At 38.9% G+C, this 21,530-nt stretch overlaps 1 protein-coding gene across 10 annotated transcripts in view; it reads left to right on the plus strand.

Annotated features, from left to right (window-relative positions):
* The window catches only part of LOC136444497 (muscle, skeletal receptor tyrosine protein kinase-like), a 50,609-nt gene that overhangs the window by 12,477 nt on the left and 16,602 nt on the right, over positions 1-21,530 (plus strand). For all 10 annotated transcript variants that reach the window (XM_066442066.1, XM_066442063.1, XM_066442064.1 and 7 more), the window contains exons 2-6: positions 16,972-17,241; positions 17,603-17,727; positions 18,181-18,219; positions 19,236-19,390; positions 21,210-21,473. In XM_066442066.1, coding sequence (XP_066298163.1) covers positions 16,972-17,241; positions 17,603-17,727; positions 18,181-18,219; positions 19,236-19,390; positions 21,210-21,473 — 853 coding nt within the window. The remainder of the gene's footprint in view (positions 1-16,971; positions 17,242-17,602; positions 17,728-18,180; positions 18,220-19,235; positions 19,391-21,209; positions 21,474-21,530) is intronic.

Below are 21,530 nucleotides of genomic sequence, written 5' to 3' on the forward strand. Positions count from 1 at the left end.
AAATCAATCTAGCAGAACAATAAACCATCCTTTTTTTCTATAATTCTGTCAGTATCATGTACTATCTTTGCACTAATCATATATATGGTAGATTTTGTCTCTGGTCGTGCTGACACCATAATATTTCAACTTGAAACTACCGTCCGCCGCACGCACAATTACGGTGCTGTCGGACAGGGGGGCACATTAATTCGGGAGAGAAGATTCGTCTTGAATATCTTACCGCTAATCACATTTTATACAGCAGCTATTCGTTCCATCCTTGGCTTGAGGAGAGTGCTATGGATATAGACGTGTCCAAGTAAAAAAAATACACGAAAAAACGGCCGTACCGCACACATCAGGCCAGTTCGGGTACAACCCGTGTGTTGAGTCGGTAGAACTTCACTCAAAGTCGGCCCATCGTCATCATCGGGCAACGTGTAACGTTACATTATTCATGGGAAGTTAGCTGGATGCCGTAGAAATGGTAATACTACTATGTCCATGTGTTCCTTGTTGTGTTAGGAGCAAACTTTGAGGAAAATATCTTCCTCAGTCCACTATCACACGCAGCATTTAGACAAAAAAGTGTTCCTCACAAACCTTTGTCGTCTGCTTGACAACAGGATTCTGGTTAACAATATGGCGGCGGGAAAATACACGTGCCGTAGGTTGTAGCAACAGAGAGGAGTTTTGATGATTGATCACACTTAGAATCCAGTTGCAGGTTAGCAAAAGAGATTGTAATAAGTTGTCTTGTAAATAATTGTGTTGAGCAGGAAGCGGATGTGACATTTTTCTTATAAACCAGCCGACAACCATGTTGTTTAATTCTCCCACGAAGTCCTCAGACTGTTCCAATAAGGGACGGAGAGTTTTTGACCTCGTCGCCTTATAATCCATGCTTATCGAAGCTTTTCAGACAGTGTTCTGAATACGTAAGTCTGGCAGGTTTGCATTTCTAGCGGTATTACTTATGTTGCATCTAGCACATATCCCTAAATACCCCGTTTTCGAAAAATCCCGAATTTAAGTACCCCGCGAATTTAGGTTACCCAACGTTATGTACATGTAGTCTGAATGACAAACTGTACAAGACTTGGAGGACGGGCTTTGAAAATGCTCCACCTCTGTAAATTTAGCTTCATAGGAAGAATACCAATGAAGATGAAAGTAACATTATTTAGTTAGATAAGATATGCGCCTTAGACAAATGTCCCAAATTTTTCCCAGCGTTATTCTTTTACATATCAGAAAGTTATTAACAGAAGCGACATTCAATCTTTGTGGCCTAATAATGTCCAACTTCAGTGTTATATTACAGTAATTTATTTTGGAAACTCAAGGCCAGAGATTGCGTGTGGAAGGCAGATCTGCAGCAAAATTAAACTCTAAATCACATCCCCGTGGTCTGTCATTTTAGTACTACAGGTGTCAGTGGAGAGGACCAAACAATAAAGATAACAAATTTCCTATTACACTGCTACTAAATCAGGAACTGGGCCCCAGTTTACTACTCAGAAAACTTCCATAGTTCAGTGCTGAATGCTGAAAAGGTCTTGATTAGATATATCAGCAGCACGCAGCTACGGTACTAGTACTGTAAATGCAGAATTTTTTGTGGGGATTTTATTTCGCAGTAGGGAGAAAACGGAGTGGTTTTGAGTTCGCGTTTGAAACAATAGTAACGCTACAGTTGCACAATGGAACGGCTTTTTGCAGTTCACCGTGAAAACCAGGAACATAAAACCACAATGAACATTTCTGCATTTACAGTAATTCATTTAAAAGCCCCATTCCATGATGCTGTACAAAAAGTAGTACAGTATTTTTTGTCCGAATTTTCAGTCTGCATTAAAAGGTCTGCTTTTGATGTGATTTGTACAAACCAACATAAATGAGAGCATTGTCATGAGGGATGACATGTTTAAGCATAAACTCAAAGCTATGCAGACTGTACAGTCAAGGTGTATCCAGCTTATTAGGCACCTTTCAGGGTGCGCTGACCCTTTTAGCTTGGACCAAACAATTGTGATCTCTTGCCACATAACTTGACCTTATGGCCATACAAATACTAGAAGATTGTGTAGCTAAACCCATCCACACCAGATGTGGACAGATGGTTGGCAAGAAAGCAAGTTGCTGCCACTGGAAAAGTTTTTGGAGATGATAATGACATACAGGTGGCTGTTTCTTGTCCTCCATCCAACTGTGTGATGTTCGAATGTTTGTTGAATTTGGCCCAAACACACCAGGGTCTGACCCCTATTTTTACTGACAAGTGGGACAGTCACAGGGAACCTCTTACGCAAGGCTGTCTCCAGCTTAATTTTTTTTCATTCCCTCGTTGTTTGGGAGCCAATGTTGTAGATTTTCTTTGTTGAATTTGTCATTTCAAGTTCATCAATTTCATGTCATGAAGTTTGTATATTTGGGACGGACCGGGTGAAATTTTTGTCCGTCACAACAAGCAGATTTCCATCCCAGGATGGAGGGACTTGTCCTTGAGACAGCCCTACTTATGACAGGGACAGGTGCTGATCTGCTGTTGGGTTATCTATGGAGCATCTGAACTCAGGACCCTCCTGTTTATCATACACTTATCCAATCCTCACATGGTAACATGTGGCTTTGGTAACGCTGCATTCCCTGATACTTGTGCTAGTATCTTCTTCTGTCTGACCTACATTTCGAAAAATAGAACATTGTGAAATGGTAAGATATCATCACGAAAATAAGTTTGGATGTAGAGTAAGATGAAATATTTGAAAGTGATAGCATATTAAAGATCTTCATATACAGGTAACTTCCATTAACATAAGTCCACAGGGTTATATAAATCCGCCACTTTGAAAAACAGTGGGTTTGAGAGATCTCTAGTGCAGCACCTCCCAGGTATGCACAGAAATAGATATACAGGAGTGCATTATACTGGGGAAAGATAGGTTGGAGATATGTTTGGATGTATCTTTTCAAGATGGCGGAATGATATGCCCTAGTGGAATTATGTTAGTAAATGTCTATACTGTACTCCATTAGTTTCATCACTCTGGGAAATGGTCAAAATGAAATACAGCATGATACTAAGTTGATGGCAAAAATACAGGAAAATACACAGTAGCAGCTGGAACATGGCTACAGCATGGAGGTTAATTGTATAGGGTTACTGCAGCTGAGTACTGTATAAACTGTACACTAGTGACAGAATTACTGCAGGCCGACATGGGGCAGACCAGAGAAATAACAGAAAAGTCCCAGTGTCTGATCATGAGGGTTGACGAATGCCAATCTCCAACCAGATCTTGGAAGTGAACTTGAAGGTAACTTTTTCTGGCTATCAAAAATAGGTTCCCTTCCAAAGTCTAAGTAGCATGTTAAGAAACACAATTAGGACAAAGAAATATGGATTATATTCTGTTATAAAGCAAAAAAGCCATGCTATTGAACAGCTGACCTTATTTCTCATGTGCAACACATACATCAGATGCATCATACTGGCACTGGTCAAATTTGCTGGCCAATACAATTCAACATTCACAACCATGAATGCAAAATAAAGTTTTGATGGATTGCTCGGAAACTAGGTACAGGGAAACACTGTTATTAGTAAGTGATTAAGTGCAGCTAGTGGCAGCTGGACCTTTAGGGAAGGGTGATGATTAATTGTATTTTGAAGTTGGCACCATAGACTTGACAGAGGTGGCAGTTGTGCCCTCAGCAGCAAGTGATGATGGGAGTTTGTACACAGGATCAATCCCATGAAATTGTCCTTCCCAGAAGGCCTTGCCTCCGGGGAGGGGGTGACCTGGTCCAGGGGACAGCTGGTCATGTGACTAATGACTGAATTAACGAGGGCATTTCCTGTGTCAATCAAGTTTCTGTATATATGTACTGTAAGGCTGATGTTAGGGATTTTCCACAATATTTATCAAAGGGAAGCATTTGGCTTGCGTTTCTATAATTTTCTTTAAAGGGACGTCCATCAGAATGTAGGGAAGGGCGACTTCAGGAATGACATACGGGTTATACAGTGAAGTATTTGAAGTACAGAAATGTTTCCAGACATACTGACATTTTTTATAATTCATGGACTCTTTTAGTACAGTATGTCTAAATAACTGCCACCGGCTCCTCAAATTTTTTTATCGTCCCAGGGAAATTGTTGGGCCAGTTCTTCTGAAAGTTTGTGCATGCTGCTGCTAGTAACCAGTTGTAAGTGCAGATGATTCTTGACACTGACACAAAGAAAACAGAACAGCTGGAAGTTCGAAGGTCAGTTATCTAGATCATGAGACAGAATGTCACATCCTGGCAAGGATACTGTGTAAGAGGGCAATCTCAGAGTTGCACATTGTATGATTGTAGTTCTGTGGATATCTTACACGAGGTAACCATTTAGAATGAAAGCCCTTTTGTGGTGGTAGAAAAATATTGTACAGTTCTTCAGCTTTTGATTCAATTATCAGTACCACAATAGTCACCATTCCACTTTTTGTTATTTTTTCGGGAAAGAGGTCAATGACCTCTGACAGGGATACTGTTTTTGTCTGTGTTCGAAGCAATAACTCAAGATCCTTATGATGATGCATTTGTTTCAATTTTGGCATGTTGGTATTTTACGAGGTCCCAATGAAACACAGCAATTTTGGGCAGTGTAGCTGTATTCTTTCTTTGTGTTTCATCAAGTGCTCAAAAACTGTAAGATAAGATGATCTTTTTCAACAATTATTAAGAATTATTTATTTTCTTGCATAGAGGACTTCATAAGAATTATCATGTAGCTATTGAATGCTTGGTATGATGAGCCTTAGATCTGTGATATAGTTATATGTAAGTGTCTTGCATTGAAGTACCAAAATAGGTTCTTTATCAGTCCTTACTGGCAGTGACATGGGAGGTAGGAGAGTCGCCTCTGGGAAGGAATTGTGACGGGGTTTCCCAGGGATATCCAGGGATTCCCACAAAGCCTGGTGTGCTGTCAGCCCAGTCAAGTTCTCGCTGTTATCGTTTGCCAAATAAGTCGGTGCCAAAAGACAAAGACCAGTTTCCAAGGATAAAGAAGATAGCTGCATCTAAAGGCTTACCAAATTATCCATTTGTTTGCATGAAGGAAAGGAGAGTAGACGTACAAATGTAGTATGAAGTGTATATATAACTTTGAACCAATGGCTTATAAGTTTTAGCTAGAAAGAAACACTGTAAAACATGTTACCAACTGTTATTTCAATGACACTTATCCTCTCGTCCTAATTAAGTACCAAATCTTAGCTAATCTATCTAGCATACAGTATGTATGCATCAATGAACAATCTACAATATAACTGCTGAGTAAGTGTACTAAAAGAATTGCGTGGTAAATGATTACGGACTATTTATAATTTACAAATCCATAGGATTAAGTAAGATAATTGACTTAATCAAGTAATTTCCAGATATTTCTGCTGTCTTTCTGGGAGTATCCAGGAATGCAGCATTATGACCATATATGGATAATCTTAACTTTCCTGGAATTATTGCACTGTTATCTCTAGATGTTGTCTAAATGAATGGAATCCATGTCCATATCTGTGCAGCCCATAGCCAGCAGTGCTTTCAGGGGCAATCTGCAACATTACAGGACCAAGTATGGATGGATTAGGTTACATCCCTTGAAAGTAGAAGCACTTAGGCCACACCATCTCATTTTCCTACTTCTCAAACACTTCTTTGCAAAAATTCAGCAAGAAGTGAAGATGAAAATGGAAGGTTGGGAGGAAATACTGCATCAGACTGTGTTTCCTCCTTGGAACTGCAGGTGTATCAAAGTACATGCTTTCAATTTCAGAATCTTTCTATTTAGGTTTTCCAGTTTAACATCTTTTCTTTTATTCCGAGGACCAACAAATCAAGTTTGTGTGGTACTGTATTACTGTAGTATACTAATGTGTAACAAGGTCGGAATAGTAGCTTGCACTGTCAGGGCTAGAAATACTTTATTTTTGATTGCTGTAATATGTGACTCGTAATACTGTAAATGCAATGTAATGTAAGTTCATCATCATCATCAATGTAAGTTCACAGTGAGTTAATTTTGCAGTTGGGAGAAAATGAAGTGTTCATGGTGATTTTTAGTTTGCGGTTGAAACAAGATGGTAGAACTTCAGAATGAGCATTTTCATGGTGTTTTTCAGTTTGCAGTGAAGGTATTACCGCAAAAACCTTGAATATGAAACCACGGCAAATTTAAATGCATTTGCAGTACTGAACCTGTTAGCTTGCCAAAGTGCGAGTAGAAATTTTCCAAGCTGCATGTATGTGGCTACATTTCCATAACCAACGGTAAGATTCAAAGGAGTCTGACTGGTTCCTTTCTGATCCACAATCTGATCGACGCTATGACAGATTTGCCAAGTCCAATTTGACACGACTATCAGCGTTTGGTATAGGCGGGCCTCTCTGGTCTACATGTCTACAGCTACAACTGTAGGACCATAAAATTGGCAATCTTCCTAACCCCATTAATCCTCCGACATCCCTGACAGGAAAATGAAATTTCATTTTCTGGGACTCCCCCTGATGTATGTGTCCGGCCTGCGTGCGACTCGCAACTGGTGGTTTTATAAGAGCACGGCGGGCTCGCCGTCTGAAGACATATTGGCCCTGTGTATTGCTATTTAGCGTGGCTATTGCCCATGTCCGACAGTGAGGGATGGTTGGACGGCTTTCCTAAATCAAACTAATCTGCTGGCTATATCAGCCGGAGCCAAACTCCCATCATTATGGTTCAGTGTTCAAGGACTCGCTAGTTTGCCAGACCTAACTTGGAAGGGGAGAATCTGTTGATGATTTATTTATGCCTTAGATGAATTATGTTTGGTTGTTTTTATTTTTACTTCAGATTCAACAGGATGATGTCTGAGTTTAAACTGTCTATATTATGTAGTATATATTTACAAGACAAATTATTTACAAGACATATTCCTAACAGTAACCAAGTATGGCTAGTACATAACTACAGTGCTATATATATATCTAAGGGCTAATATACTTAATACAAGAGTGTATAGTATGGGTTAATACACCATAATAATGACACCATAGTACAAATGAGAAAGTCATTCTCATTGACATTATATATAGAGATAGGACAGTATATATTGCTTGTATAGAGTTTCTGATAGAAGCCTGTTATATTTCTCTCTTGATGGTTGAATGTTGCACCTCCGTTGTGACCTTGTGACCAGGGCAGGCCTTAGCGGATCAGTTTGGATAACTTCTGCGGACCTTACCGGTTTAGTTTGGATAACGTTTGCTCTGCGACAAATTAATCTCACATAAAACTTGGGATAGATGTCAGTATACAGGGTCCAGGTTGTGGTATTTCAAACAACCTGTCAATTGTCTATGGTCTGAATGTTTGCTAAAAAGTGTCCGAAAACAGAATATTATCACAGAATATATCATGTATATAATCATAATCATCAACTACTGGTAAAAGGAGGCCATGAATATTTTGTCTTTCAGTCTTCAAAGTCTTAATAAATCAATGGTAAATGAATGGTTTATCCTGTCGTGATTTTTCACATTCCTCCCATAGCAACCAGGAGATACTTGTAGATTGCTTGAGAATGATGTTATCTGTGCCATAACATTTATTTTGCTGCTTGTTTGAGAGTAAATTAGATGTACCAAATTTAAAGAGTTGTTGTTTATTGTCCCATGTCTTCATAAGGCACACTTAATTTGTTGTGGGTGTGTGTGCAATAAATGAACCAGATTCCCTTGGGCATATCACCCATTGTTCCGACACCAATGGCAATTAAAATTCAATCTTTACAAAGTAATTCATATAGGATCAATTACTCCTCGGGGTGCGAAACAATCATGGATTTTTCTGGCTCCTGTTGTTGCAGTAATTGTAAGCCCAGTGCCTTTGTAATAGTTTTCCTACCAGAATCAATGTCTTCTTTCTGTCATTGGGTCCCTCGAGGATCTTTCTACTTGAACGACTGAAAAAATTTAGACAGTGACCAATCAATAATTTGAAATCGAATAATCTTTCCCTCAGCAAAATTGCATTGAGCTAGGACGAGTTCAGAAGGGCTTTGGAATTGGATAGTTTTTGGATTGCTGCAGATTTTTACCCTGCAGGCTTTATGGTATCCTGATACCTGCAGAGAATGTTGCAGTAGGTACATACACCTGAATTTACATTATGCTAATGAGGACATCATTTCCAGCATTTATGCAGAAACTTCATATTTCCCTTATGGTACATGCTACAGATGTCATATTGGAGGTGTAGGTACTTGGTAGCTTTAGGAAATGTGAATACAATGGACTGTGTGTTATGCTAATGAGGACCTCTTTTGCATAATGCAGAAAGGTCATATTTCATACTTCCTTTATTAATGGGGGGAAATATCGTGCATTTTCTTGAAAATGTTGTCTTTCTAGTGTGTGTAGCTCCCTGCAGCAGAATAACACTGATGTTTTGATCAACTCTGAGATGGATATCAGGGTCTTCTGACCTCAGGCCTGGTCCCAATTACTCATATCATAACAAGAGGGTTTTGTGGGGGTTATCTGTATGTATGAGCCTGTATGTATGGGGTTTGTTGTGGAACTGAATAAAGTTAACTGAAGATTTTAAAAATTTGTAATAGAAATGTTAAGTTTGTTGTGTATAAATAAATAGATGACTAAATGACACTGTATTATACAATCTGACATAATATGGTCTATTTCTCCATACTGAATGTTGCTTGACTGAAAAAAAAGCCAAATATTGCAACTTATGCATACCTGGGAGTGTAGAAGTCTGAGCCTGGTAAACTCTGACAAATGCTCCTTGTTCATCCACTGTTAAATTGAAAGGGAACATGCTAAAACCCACACTTGCTTTAACCTCGTTTTATGGCTGTTTCCACAATTAGACTTATTCCACATTACATGCCTTTTGTTAATTCCTAGTTATATCACGCAAATAGGCACCTTAGCAATTCACCCTCTTGTATCATATCCCAGCCTTGGGTCTGTTCAAAGTTTTCAGAAGAATTCTGTAGATAATAAGAGCCAATTACTGTTCTAGGAACATTACAGCCCCTTCTTTACTGCCGCGCAAGTCTGATTTTTGAGCTCTTACCGGCACGACTTTGAGTAAATTGCCACTTTCAACACTACCCAGCACAATTTTGAGTGGTTCTTGGCTTACTGATTAAAGTATGTAGTGAGCTCAAAGCTGGTTGCTGCAATCATATGGAATAATGGGCCATCAGTTTTCATTTCCAACCCATCTATCTACGGGAAAAGCTCAAGGATTTGTCCATCCACAGCTCCACTGCAATTTGCTCTATCAGTCCTGTTCTGTGGTTACCTGGATGGAAATAGACAATCATATATAATTATGATACATCTCTGGTAATTTGCTGTCTTGGCTGATGGTTAGAATAAACGTGTATCGCACTAAGATTTGTATATTTTTCTAGAGCTCATTTTCCTTCTTGTCCTTTTCACTTCATGATGATTTGGGAAAGTTAGGAACCAAGGGAAAATGATTGGGTTGACCTCTGTGGCATATGGTCCAATAGCCTGGCTCAATAAATCCCTGTGATTAGGGTCGGCTTCATCTGGGAAAGCTAAGGTCATTTACCTCAAACCGTCAAAGTGACACCGCTCAAACCATGTCAGGAAAGGACAAAAAATCTTCATGGGAAAAAATGTTCTGAAATGGCTCATTGAGTTTTGTCTCATCTTTGGCATACCTTTTTCATATTTTTTAAGTCTTTATTCTGGAGTCTGGATATGCCCTTTTTTCCAGCAGCAAGATTTCCTCCCTGCCGCCTGCTTTTAACTTGACTTTTTGCTAAGAAATGACAACTCAGAGGAGAAGTTGGTGTGGTCTTCAATTGCTTAAAACAACAGCTCTGGCCCTCCCCTTATTGCTATGTACATGTATGGAAGTCCTGACTTATCACTATGTGTCATCACGAAACATATTCAGAATTTTTGTCCCATTTGAGATTGCAGCACAAGATGCTCTGCGATTAACCATACAAAGAGCTATAAAAAGTAACAGTCAATTAAGAGAGCGGCTGTTCAAACTTATATATAGAACGGTTGCTCTATTGTCATTAAATTATACCACATTTGGCTTTGAACAAGATGGCAACTACTGTGAAGTCCCGTGCTGTACAGTCTGACCTGTGTATTATTCTTATTGTTCTTTTTAATAACCATGGAACAAGTTTTATTACAATTCCCTGGGGCTGTATTTAGAGAGCTATAGACATGTTAGGTTGATCGGTAGGTTAAAGACTATTATAGATTTTCTGTACAGTACGGTGGACCAGAGGATCCCAGAGTAAGCTCCATTGCCATTTCCAGTGGTTAACCTTGTAAATTATTAAATGCTTTTTCCTAAAGCTATTCCAGTTGGACAGAGGGAAGGAGATGAGCTTGGCTTGTTGGCCGGCCACGGAAAATCTCAGCCTTTGATCAGCTAACCGCTAAAGAAAGTAACAAAACCACAAGAACCGCAAGTGCCTGAGGCAGTAGACTTGAAAGTTTGGAACTGAACAGGTGCAGTTCAAAGTCAGGGTTCAGCGAATCAGTATTGCCAGGCGCTGCCACCTGTGGTCATTAATTTTGTCATTTTGTCATTATGTGATTTAAACTAAATGTAACATCTACACTGTGTCTAGGCCTTTCTATGTAAAAATGAAGCAATCTTTTTGAATTTTTCAAACAGAAAATAGTTGAAATTTATTGTTAAATGTTCTCAGAATTTGTTATGACTGATGATAATTACTATTCTCTATTCTTTGTACTATTATTTATAAATTTGTTCTTTGCAAAAAAGATCAAACCTTTTAGGCTTCTAAATGTAGGATTGACATCCTCATGCTATAGAAGTTTGAGAGAAGGCTGCTAGGGGGCTGTCAAATTTAAGATGAGGCTTATCAGAATGTGAAAATCTTAAAAATTCACAGATAACCTTTTGAATGCAAGGACGTTGATAAATATCTCTGGAAGTGTGCATGTACGTGGGAATGTGGGGAATAGGATGTTTTTTCATTTGATGCAAATTTGTAGATCTGTATTTGTATGAGTGACGAATTTTCTTATTGCCTCCTAAAGTTTAATCTATGCATGGATTACTGAAGTAACCTTACAGTTTTTCCAGCAGCAAAGTTTAAAGGGAAGATGACAAGTATCGGAAAGCTAACCTGTTGTAGCCAGGAGGTTGTCGGAAGTGTGACAGACAGCAGTAGTGAGGGAGACAGGAAACAGGGGAGGGGGATTAGGGAAGTTGTCACTGCCAGTTCAGACAGACGACCTCGCAGAGGTTACAACTTAACCTTACAGGTATAATCATAACTATGGCAGGGTAGTTTGAGTAGGAGGGACTTGTAAGTAGTGTATTAGTTTTGTAGGGCCCAATAAATGTGATTACTTGTTTCTCAGAGTTCTGTACTTTTTACAATGGATAAATCTGTCCCAACTGTATTACTTATACAGTAATGTAGCTTTTTATCATTTCATGTTTTGCATTATGCTTCTTATAGACAACGTGTGGTCATCTGTGCATTTAGGCCTTTTGGGCAGGAATATGCAATAAAGACTATTATTATTATATCATCCATCCATCTGTCCATCTATCCATCCATCATTTATCCATCCATCCATGCATCCATCCATCCATCCATCCATCCATCCATCCATCCATCCATCCATCCATCCATCCATCCATCCATCCAAATGTCCAACCCAATGTCCCCCAGTATGAATTAAAATGCACTCCTGTATATCTAAACTGCGAATACCTGGGAGGTACTGTACTAGAGATCTCTCAAATCCACTGTTTTTCAAAGTGGTGGATTTATGTAACCCGGGGGATTAATGTTAATGGAGGTTACATGTAGGATCACACAAATTTGCATAATGTAAAAATTCAATATCTCTTACTGCTTCAATTGTATGTTTGTGTATGCTATAACCAACTGTCATAAACGAAAAGGAAGTGAGTTGCTGTGACTCATGTATGACTCATAGGTAACATTACATCACTTTTTCTATGGCGGCTGTTTGTAATGATAGACCTTTCCCAAAACAGCCATGAGTTAAGGACACTGCTATGTGTCACCAGAGAAATAACTGGCAAACGTCCAATATACTAAGTGCCTCAGTCAGCTGCCATGATATAAAACAATGTTGCAGCTGTGGCGCTACTCTCTACAGCTACCCACGACTGAGAGGTAATTAGCTTTATCACACTAATGTACCTGTTTAGGTTAAATCCCTGGAGATAGAAGAGAATGTGACATTAAGGATGGAGGTATTATGGAGGTATTATGCACAACAATTGTTCCCAAGTAGAGCCTCAGATTATAGTCTGGTAAAAATTAAGCAGTATGTAGCAATATCAAGTGAGTGTTAGATCACTTAATTCAGGAACACAGAACCTTTAATAAAACAAATAAACATGCATCAAGGAATAAGTGACCCCTGTTTTGTAGTTTTTGTGAACATAAGAAAAATACTGACTGTCATGTCATTTGTTCAGATTGACAGAATGTACACAAGGGCCTAAAGGTAATTTTATTACTATGGCAAGGGTCATGATATGAAGAAAAGAGGGCTAAATGTAACATATATCAACAGGATCTGGAGAATAAAAAAGAAAGAAGTGTGTTCTTGAGTTTTGAAACCTTGTATATGAAAAATGCAGTGGTCTGAAGTTTGGTTATTTGAGTGTCTACTTCCTCAAAGCTCACCATAGTTTTAAACCCCCATTTCATTCCCGTTCAGCAATTTGTTTCTTCCTAGATGTGGCAGACCGCCCAAGTTTGAGGGACTGTGGGAGAATGTGACAGGAATGTTAATAGGAGGACAGATCAGACAGAAGTCGGTGTTGTTGGATTTCTGTTGGATCAAGGATGGATTTTGCGCCACTTAGGGGGACAGGCCGGATCGGGGAGGGGCAATTAGGAGATGGGTTTGACCTTGATAAGGGGATGGGCTGTACTACTTATGATGAAGGGGGTGGAGGACTGTAGAATGTCATGTTTGATAGATGGTTGAAGTAGCTGATTGGAAGGTAAAGTGCTAGAGAAATCTTAAATATGTCAAATTGTTGAAAAAGATGCTATTTTCAGCAGCTTGCTTGAAGTTGCTGATTTAACAATCCACATTTCATTTCATTGCATATGATTGATGCTATTTTTCAACAATTGTCATTAAAACATTACTTAGTCTTTTGATACATATTTTCTGATATAACTCATATTTACAAGTACAGTCAAACCTGTTCAAATGACCACCTCTCTGATAGGACCACCTGGCCAGTGTGACAACTTTTTGGTGGTCACTTAATTTTTACCATTAGGCCACACCAATTTAATTTCTTGGTTAACGGATTTTTATTTTCCCCCAAAAAAAAATTTTAGAAAAAAAAAATAATCATGAAAACAGAAAGCTGGGCCAGCCTTCTGTTTTCATGATTTTTTTTTTTCTAAAAATGTTTTTTTTTGTGGAAAATAAACATCCGTTAACCAAGAAATTAAATTGGTGTGGCCTTAGCTGACACAAGCATTTTGCCACCTGTTTACATAGACCAGATTTTAATGATCCCGAGTGGTCTTGTTGGGCAGGTTTGACTGTATTCTGCTAATCTAAGAGGAACTATCGCAGCCTAAAAGTAATTCCATTTTTAAAACTAAAACTTTCAGGAAGAAAATTGCCTTGCAGTCTTTCCGTTCCAGTTGAGCCCTCCGTACTCTGTTTTCTACTCACGTCTCTTCCCTTACCTTGTACTTCCAGAAGTACAACTTCTCTCGCACAAACTTCCAAACTAGACAAGCCCAACCCAAATTGCAATCAAACTTTCAAAGAAGTCTGCTTGTACTTTCTGTAAAAGCCCACTCTGCCAATCTGAGCAGACATTGTTGGAATTTAGCTTGATTAGTTTCAGGGTGAAGAGAGTGGAACCCTAGTACAAAAGTATTCCATCAGGGGTCAGAACCCATGACATGGGGGTTAGAGTAAGCCTAGGCATCCATTCACCTCTACCCTTGGTAAAGTATGGAATCAATCCCACTCACTTGCCCCACTAAACTTAGTATTAGGACAGTCTATGGCTGTGTGTTTTAAATATATTGGAGGTAATGGCAGTTATCCTAGACCAGGCCTGAGGGTTGACTACTTTGGTGCACATTAGGGCATCACTGGCCTGCCTAGACTTGGTATTCAGACGAGAAATTTTTCATGCTGCTGTGTTTTGAATACCTGCAATACAAGTAATTCTAGGCGTATTTAACAGACGGATTGGTATATACATATCATGTACTCATGCAGACTTTGTGGCAGGCTGCAAGATTTTTCTCCCTGGTGGGTTTTGAATGCCAGAGATTTTGTTCAGTTTTGGTATGTCTACGTGACAGTTTAACAGATCAACTAAAGGTCCTCAGTACCCATGATATGCAAATGTATTCCACTAGTCACCAGACGCTACCATGTCTTGCCTAAGGGGAAGTGGATTTTATGTTAATGGCAATTTCTACCGTGGAAACCACATGTACATGTACCATAATCCGCCTTCCTGTAGTACACATGTGAAACTTTTGCTCTGTCCGAAAAAGGACGTTTTGTCCAACACATTCTTAGTTGCTAGATATCCCGTTAACATGACATGTATCTTGTTCAGAACATCTTGGATGGCTAAAGTATCAAGAGGAATTACTGTGTTAGGGAATTGATTTATGATAGCTCCTATTAATCATTAACCTTATTTTTACAATTTCGACACTAACAATATTAACCCATAAGATTGCAAGCGAAGCTGACTTTTCTTAACCAGTTTGAGTTTGCTTTGTTTTGCAGTGACTGATACTACCACAACAACAACAACAACAACAGCAGCATCCAGTAGTGTCCTTGGAAGCCCCACCAGCACTCCCGTGCGCACCATTCGTATTTTCACGGGACTCGGCGCCATGTTTGACTGTAACATCGTGGTCACGTCCTCGGCCATAACCCGCTGGACACACAATGGCATGGTTGTCAGGAAAAACAATAACACCAGGCCGTCTCCCGATGGGCAAAACTTGACGATTTTGAGCGTATCCACGTTGGACGCAGGCGTGTACTGCTGTCTCGGAGGGAACGGGACGCAGCCGGAGTGGTCGTCATGTACGCGGCTGGATGTAAGAACAGGTACGGAGCAAGACATTGCAGTTAAAGTTCCATAAGGGACATCCCTTCTGGATGATGTTAATACATTATTTTACATAAACTGAAGAAAAAGACTAGTAATATGTTTAACATATAAAAACAAATATCAGGAAGCTGCAAATTTCTTTTAGTATTACAAATAGTTTCAACAATTTCCACCAAAGAAATGCATCTGGCATAATTTTTAACTAATAGATATATCTATAATGTTTTGTCAGTTGGTTGTACCCTATCCTAGAAGTCAATCCCAAATTTGTATTAATCTCAAATGCTTTTCAACGACTAATTCAGATTAAACACTTTTGTCTAATGTCTCTCTCTTTCTCTTTCTCTCTCCATGCTGTCTGTTCCAGCCTTGGCCTCCTTTCTGCCCATCTCTTTTATCTCTCTCTACTTATTTGTCCTGTGACTCTCAAGTCCTTATTTGGGAATCTTACAAGTCAGCAGGCCAGGGATGCTGACCTTGGATTACCTTGGACGGATTACTCAAAACAAACAAGCTAGGCTTACAAATGGGTCACAATGTTTCTGTGAGTTGTACTTGGACATGATTCAAGTCATGACCACTTGGTTAGGAATTCAGGGTGTTGCTTAGCCAAGGCCTTTCCATTTAAACATCAATAGGGGAGAATCTTGAGAAAATTCTTTTATGAAAGAAGGGCTCTAATGGATAAGAGAACTTGACACTATTGGGCAAATGGTATACTTGAGATTCATGACTGTGTGTACTTTTATGTTTTAAAATTGAAGAGCCCTCATCCTAGGAGAAAATTTGGTTATACATGCACTGCGTGTTGTATCTTTGCATGTACATTAGTATACAGCCCTTTCATGATCAGCATGGTGTTCACCACAAATTGACATAAGATAGCTTTTACCGTTAGAACAGATCTTGTACCACTTCACGTAGGTTAATTAGCTTCCGTCCTAAAAATGTAAGTGCAAATTATAGATTTCTCCAAGCAGATGAAATAAACTGTCTTACTATCGATGAGTTCATGTTTCGATTCTAATTGTAAACTTCTTATCATGCGTCATCAGATTTCTACCTTCATTATCATTGCCCTTTCCTGTCCTTGTACATGTATGTATTTATATCATGTGTGTATATTATGTATATGTATGTCAAACATGCCAGACTTCTTCCTATGACTTTTTGCTCATGTACTGTTTGATGCAGTGACGTTGATGTATCCTATTGAGTGTTCTCTGTCTTTCTTGATGTGAACGTTTACTACTATGTCAATAAAGTTGTCTTCAAATCTTTGTTGTCTTTTGTCAAACTTCTTTTCAAGAAAGTATATATAGATCTAGCAGTAGTTATGAATCATATTATGTATTATATTATAGGATACTAGTTTTTTGTTACATTATTAAGGGAAAGGGGGAAAAGGGATTTTTTGACAAAAATTACTCAGATTTCAATCCAAGGTTTATCTTTTGTTTTGTGGTGAATGTGTTTTATGCTGTAGGTGCTTCATTGAAATAAAAACTTGGGGCGCTATGGGTACAATTAAACTCAAAAAACTTGTACAGATAGTCATAAACTAGCATCTGTTGCAGCAATAGTTGCTTGCTTCACACCACACAAAATGTCCTCTTAAGACTCGTAACAATCACAGTGTGTAATCATTTTCTTATGGCTAAGTTTGTAATAAAAAAGGTAATGTTAACAGACCTTTATGACCACTATACAAAATTGATGTTGAATAAGTGGCTAAAAAGAAAAGTGATTTCTTTATTGCTTGTCTGACACAACACATTTCCTTTACATCACAGGACCTCAGATCACAAGACCTCCTATCAACGTGACAGCCCTCGCCAACACTCGAACATCGCTACGCTGCGGTGCGACAGGCAACCCTAGTCCTGTCGTCATCTGGGAGCGAGAGGGATACCCCATCGAGATCGACCAAAGGAAGAGCATCCTCCCGTCGGGAAACTTGCGGATTAAGGAACTGCAGTTGAGTGATGGAGGGCGATACCGATGTGTAGCAAGTAATGAATACGGGCAGACCTACTCAAACTATGCCTACCTCACAATACAAGGTATGTAATATTGATGACTAATATCAATGATAACAAATGACCATGGTTGTATCTTCACTTGATCTGTTGCTTGATTTTATTAATCAATTATCATGTTTAAGATATAGGTTGCATTAGGAAAGGTGAATACAATGGAATATACGTTATGCTAATGAGGACCTAATTTGCATAATTAATGCAGAAATATATTTCTTCTTTGGTAAATGGTACGCACTTCATATTGGACATATAAGTCAATTTATAAGTAGCTTGACAACAATGCTGTTTCATACTCTTCCTTTATATGGAAGGGAAGTATCCTGCATTTTCTCGAAAATGTTGGCCTTTATATTTGATGAATTATCATAACTTTGTTGTACAGTCCCAGCTGAGATCCTTCAGGGTCCGTCCAATAGGAACGTGTCCTTCGGCACAGAGGTGACGCTGTCGTGTTTTGTATGGGGCATTCCGCAGCCCAACATCACCTGGTACAAGAACGGCAAATCTGTGAGTACTGTACAACAAACTCTGTGTGTTTTTGGCCCATTCTCAAGTAAAATGTGTTTCCTGGCAATCGTTCAAGCTGGTCTTACATAAACTCAAGTATCGAAAGATAATCTAAGCCATGATTATAGACCAGGGAGTATTGTATACTGTTGGATCTGTTGATACTAGATATACATTGTATAAATGTAATACAAATTTGTAGACAGAGTCTAGTCGTATGTTGTGTATGTTTTTAACCTGTAGGCAAACTTTTGTTATTATCAATCTTGTCTTATTTTGTGTTATTGACTGGTGTTGTATTGCATGACTTCTGTATTGTGTTTCCGGCCATCACTAGACTGTTACAGTCAAGCGTTTTATAGGAGATTGTCTATCAGATGGTGTGGTTGTCCGCTAGTAGGCTCAGTGGACGACTTTACTTGTTTGACGTTGTTGTTCCGTTTGTGTCTGTAGCTGTCTCCGCGGTTCTCAACCATACAAAATATCAAGAGAGTGAGTATAGTGCAGTTTTGTTGTCTTCTGTACTAACGTTATCTCCCCTGTGAAAAATGGTGCTGTCTAACTTGTAGTCGTACTGCAAGTCCCCGTTTGGATTCTGAGACATCCTATACTGTAAAGACCTCTACAGATTTGGACGTCTTTGTAGAAGTGCTTCTTTTATAAGGCAACACACACACACACATGCTCACACTCGCAAAACAGATGCAACATGAAAGTAGTTGTTATTATCAAGTGCAAAAAGATAACACAATAGTTTCAACTGTACCATAGTGTTAAACAGTGTTTGATTAGAAATATTTATAACTTTTAAAGTAGTCTACATAAGCCTTGTTGAAAATAGCAGGTTGCAAATGTGTCAATTTGAACATACATGTATGATATTGACACTCAAATTTCTGATTACAATATACAGCGCTTTTTCACTAGTACAGCATTAATGGTTGTTGGTGGTTGTTTGTTGCTCCCTAAAGTGCCTTCAGAATTTCTAATGCACTTGTATTATGTGATATGTTTATGTGCGTTCCTTGGATTGTGGCAGATTGGAAGAGCAAGGAAAGTCAATGTAAAGGAAAGGGTAAAGAAATTGTTCATGGTATAAGTGTCTGTAGTGTATATGTACTAATGTAGGTCTTTGTGTGATATGGAATATTAAATGGTCAAAGTTAGGAGGCTAAAATTTTTGCATGGGATCAAGTTTAGAGTCATACTCTAGATCTAAATGTTTACTACATGTATTTAAGAGAACACCACATCAAACTTATGATTCGTTTTTAACTTCCCTTTCAAAACCTACATAGGGAAATTATAATACAACAGAAAGCAATTATTGAAGACTATCTGGAACCAATTTATGACACAATATTTTCTCTTGTACATGTATATGTGTTGAAAGTCTTCAGTTTCAAAAATAAAAACCACTTAAGGATATTTTAGAATCTTTAAAAAAAGACTTCTAGTAGTACATACTTTGATGCAACACAACTGATCATACCTCTGTTTTTCACCAGTTGATTTACCCAGAGACCAACACCACGTACACAGAGTCCATGTTGACAGTGAAGGCCACGTCGCCGTCAAACTACACCTGCGAGGCGCGGAACCAACACTCCGGCGGGGTCACCGTGCTCCGCAGGACTGGCAGAGTCGTCATCACAGACAAGAGGTAACGTCTTCGAACATAATTCCATGGTACACCAGGGTACTTAACTCTGCCACCCTGAAAAGATACATCCAAACAGATCGCTAAACCCAATGCCCCCCAGTTTAATGTACTCCAGCCTGTATATCTAAACTGTGCATACCAGGGAGGGTGCTGCACTATATAGCTAGAGATGTCTCAAACCCACTGTTTTTCAAAGTGGCGGATTTGTGTAACCCGGCGGATTAATGTTAATGGAGGCCACAGCTAGCCTATATTTGTTCTTCTCTTTATTATTTTTTAGATGATGATTGATCTATTAAAACATTTTAATTGGAAGAGAAATCAAAAGAAATGCAAGAAATCTGACTGTTTCTCAGCAAGTAGTCTTGTCTATGTATTCTCCCATTTCTTGTTTCAGAACTTATGTTTATTTCTTATAAATGTGACAGTAGCCTTCAAAAATGTTTGCCAGTTCCAGGAATATCTAATCTTTTCACATAGCTGAGTGAAAATATGGCACTTTTTTTAAGGTCCCCAAGATATGAGGAAAGTCCCTTTGAGCACTGTATGTGCTTAGTTGTTGATTAACAGTCAGCAATTACACGACGTGTATTTCCAATTTGAGAAGAAGATATTGCCTTAAAAGAAAAAAATATATAATACCCTTAAGAATACATGTAGGAGCTCTAATTGAAGAATGATTGTCTTCTTATTGATGTTTTCATTACACCTGCAAGAGCATTAATTAAATAACGAATACTGTAATTCACTTTTTCTTCACGGTAGCAAAACGTCACGGTGTAAGGAAAATTGACATTTTCACTGAACTGTAACTTAACGATGGTGCCAAGTGATTGGAATCATGAATAATCAAACAGGTTTTTCACAGTGATGATAAGTAAATTCATGCATGGTACAGAGGTGACTGTGAAAACAGTGAACATAAAGTTACAGTGAAAGAAACAAGAATTACAGTATTGTGTAAGAGAATGAAATGACACTGAAAGTAAGCCAATCTGACATCCTGTGTACTTGATATGCAAATTGTTCTCTGAACCTGATAATGCAGATCAGATATGATCGATCGCAGCAGTTAGGCTAAATCAATTCATTTCCTGTTATTACTGTATTATCATATCTTGATATTTTGATATAGATACCATCGTAGCAAAAACAGGATCAGGTGATTGTCAGTGATAACAGCAGGAGAGGGAGGGAAGTTTAAAAACATTTTAAGACTGGAAACATTCATTCATACATGAATGTACACATCTGCCCTGAAATGATATTCATCTTCATCTACATCTACACATTAGGCCAATGTTGATTTGATTGTATGGATGACATCTGCGCACGCATCAATTTTCGTTCGATTCCAAAAATTAAAGGTTTTCCACCATACTGTAAATCGTAGAGAGCATCTGCAAAATGATCAAATCCATGCCGTAAATTGCAAGAAATATTGGAAAAAGATACTGATGTCGTAGATCGCCAAAATCAATTCCAAAGTTAAAGAAGAGGATATGAAGAAATGAAAATGAAGAATCTATCATTCGCTATACCGTAATCTTTGTATTTAGTCATCTGTTCAACCTTCCTGACCACGTAGAGTTCATAATGAAGGCAACTTTATTTTTTGCTTAGAATTAACTTTTTTTTATTTGCATGCTTGCATCAGTTTAAGGATTCCCAGAGGATGTCATCCATATCATCAAATCAACATGGCCTTACTAGACAAAACCCCGGATGGGGCATCCATAATGTACAGGGGCAAAATTAGAGGCCTTACCCTTGTGTGGCTGTGGTTATGTTTATCATTTCTGTTTCCCATTCATCCCAGCAAGTACCAGAGTCCCGCGGGCTACTGTGCACCTTACTCCGGCAGGATGTGCCGTAAACACGTGGGCAGTCGGATGGTCTGGTACAACAGCTCGCTGGAGAATCCCGAGCAGCAGAACGAGGCCATCGTGCGGGCGCTGGAGATCGAGCTGCTCAGCACAGTCAGCGGCATGTGCCGTCCTGTGGCGGAGGCGCTGCTGTGTCATTACGCCTTCCCGTCCTGCGACACGGACACCGGCGAGCCACGCCCTGCACCGCTATGCAGGTGTGTAATGTTTTTTTAAATTGAGAACACAACATTCATATCTGAGACACTACCGTT

This window comes from Branchiostoma lanceolatum, chromosome 11, assembly GCF_035083965.1.
Source record: "Branchiostoma lanceolatum isolate klBraLanc5 chromosome 11, klBraLanc5.hap2, whole genome shotgun sequence".
Lineage (NCBI taxonomy): Eukaryota > Metazoa > Chordata > Leptocardii > Amphioxiformes > Branchiostomatidae > Branchiostoma > Branchiostoma lanceolatum.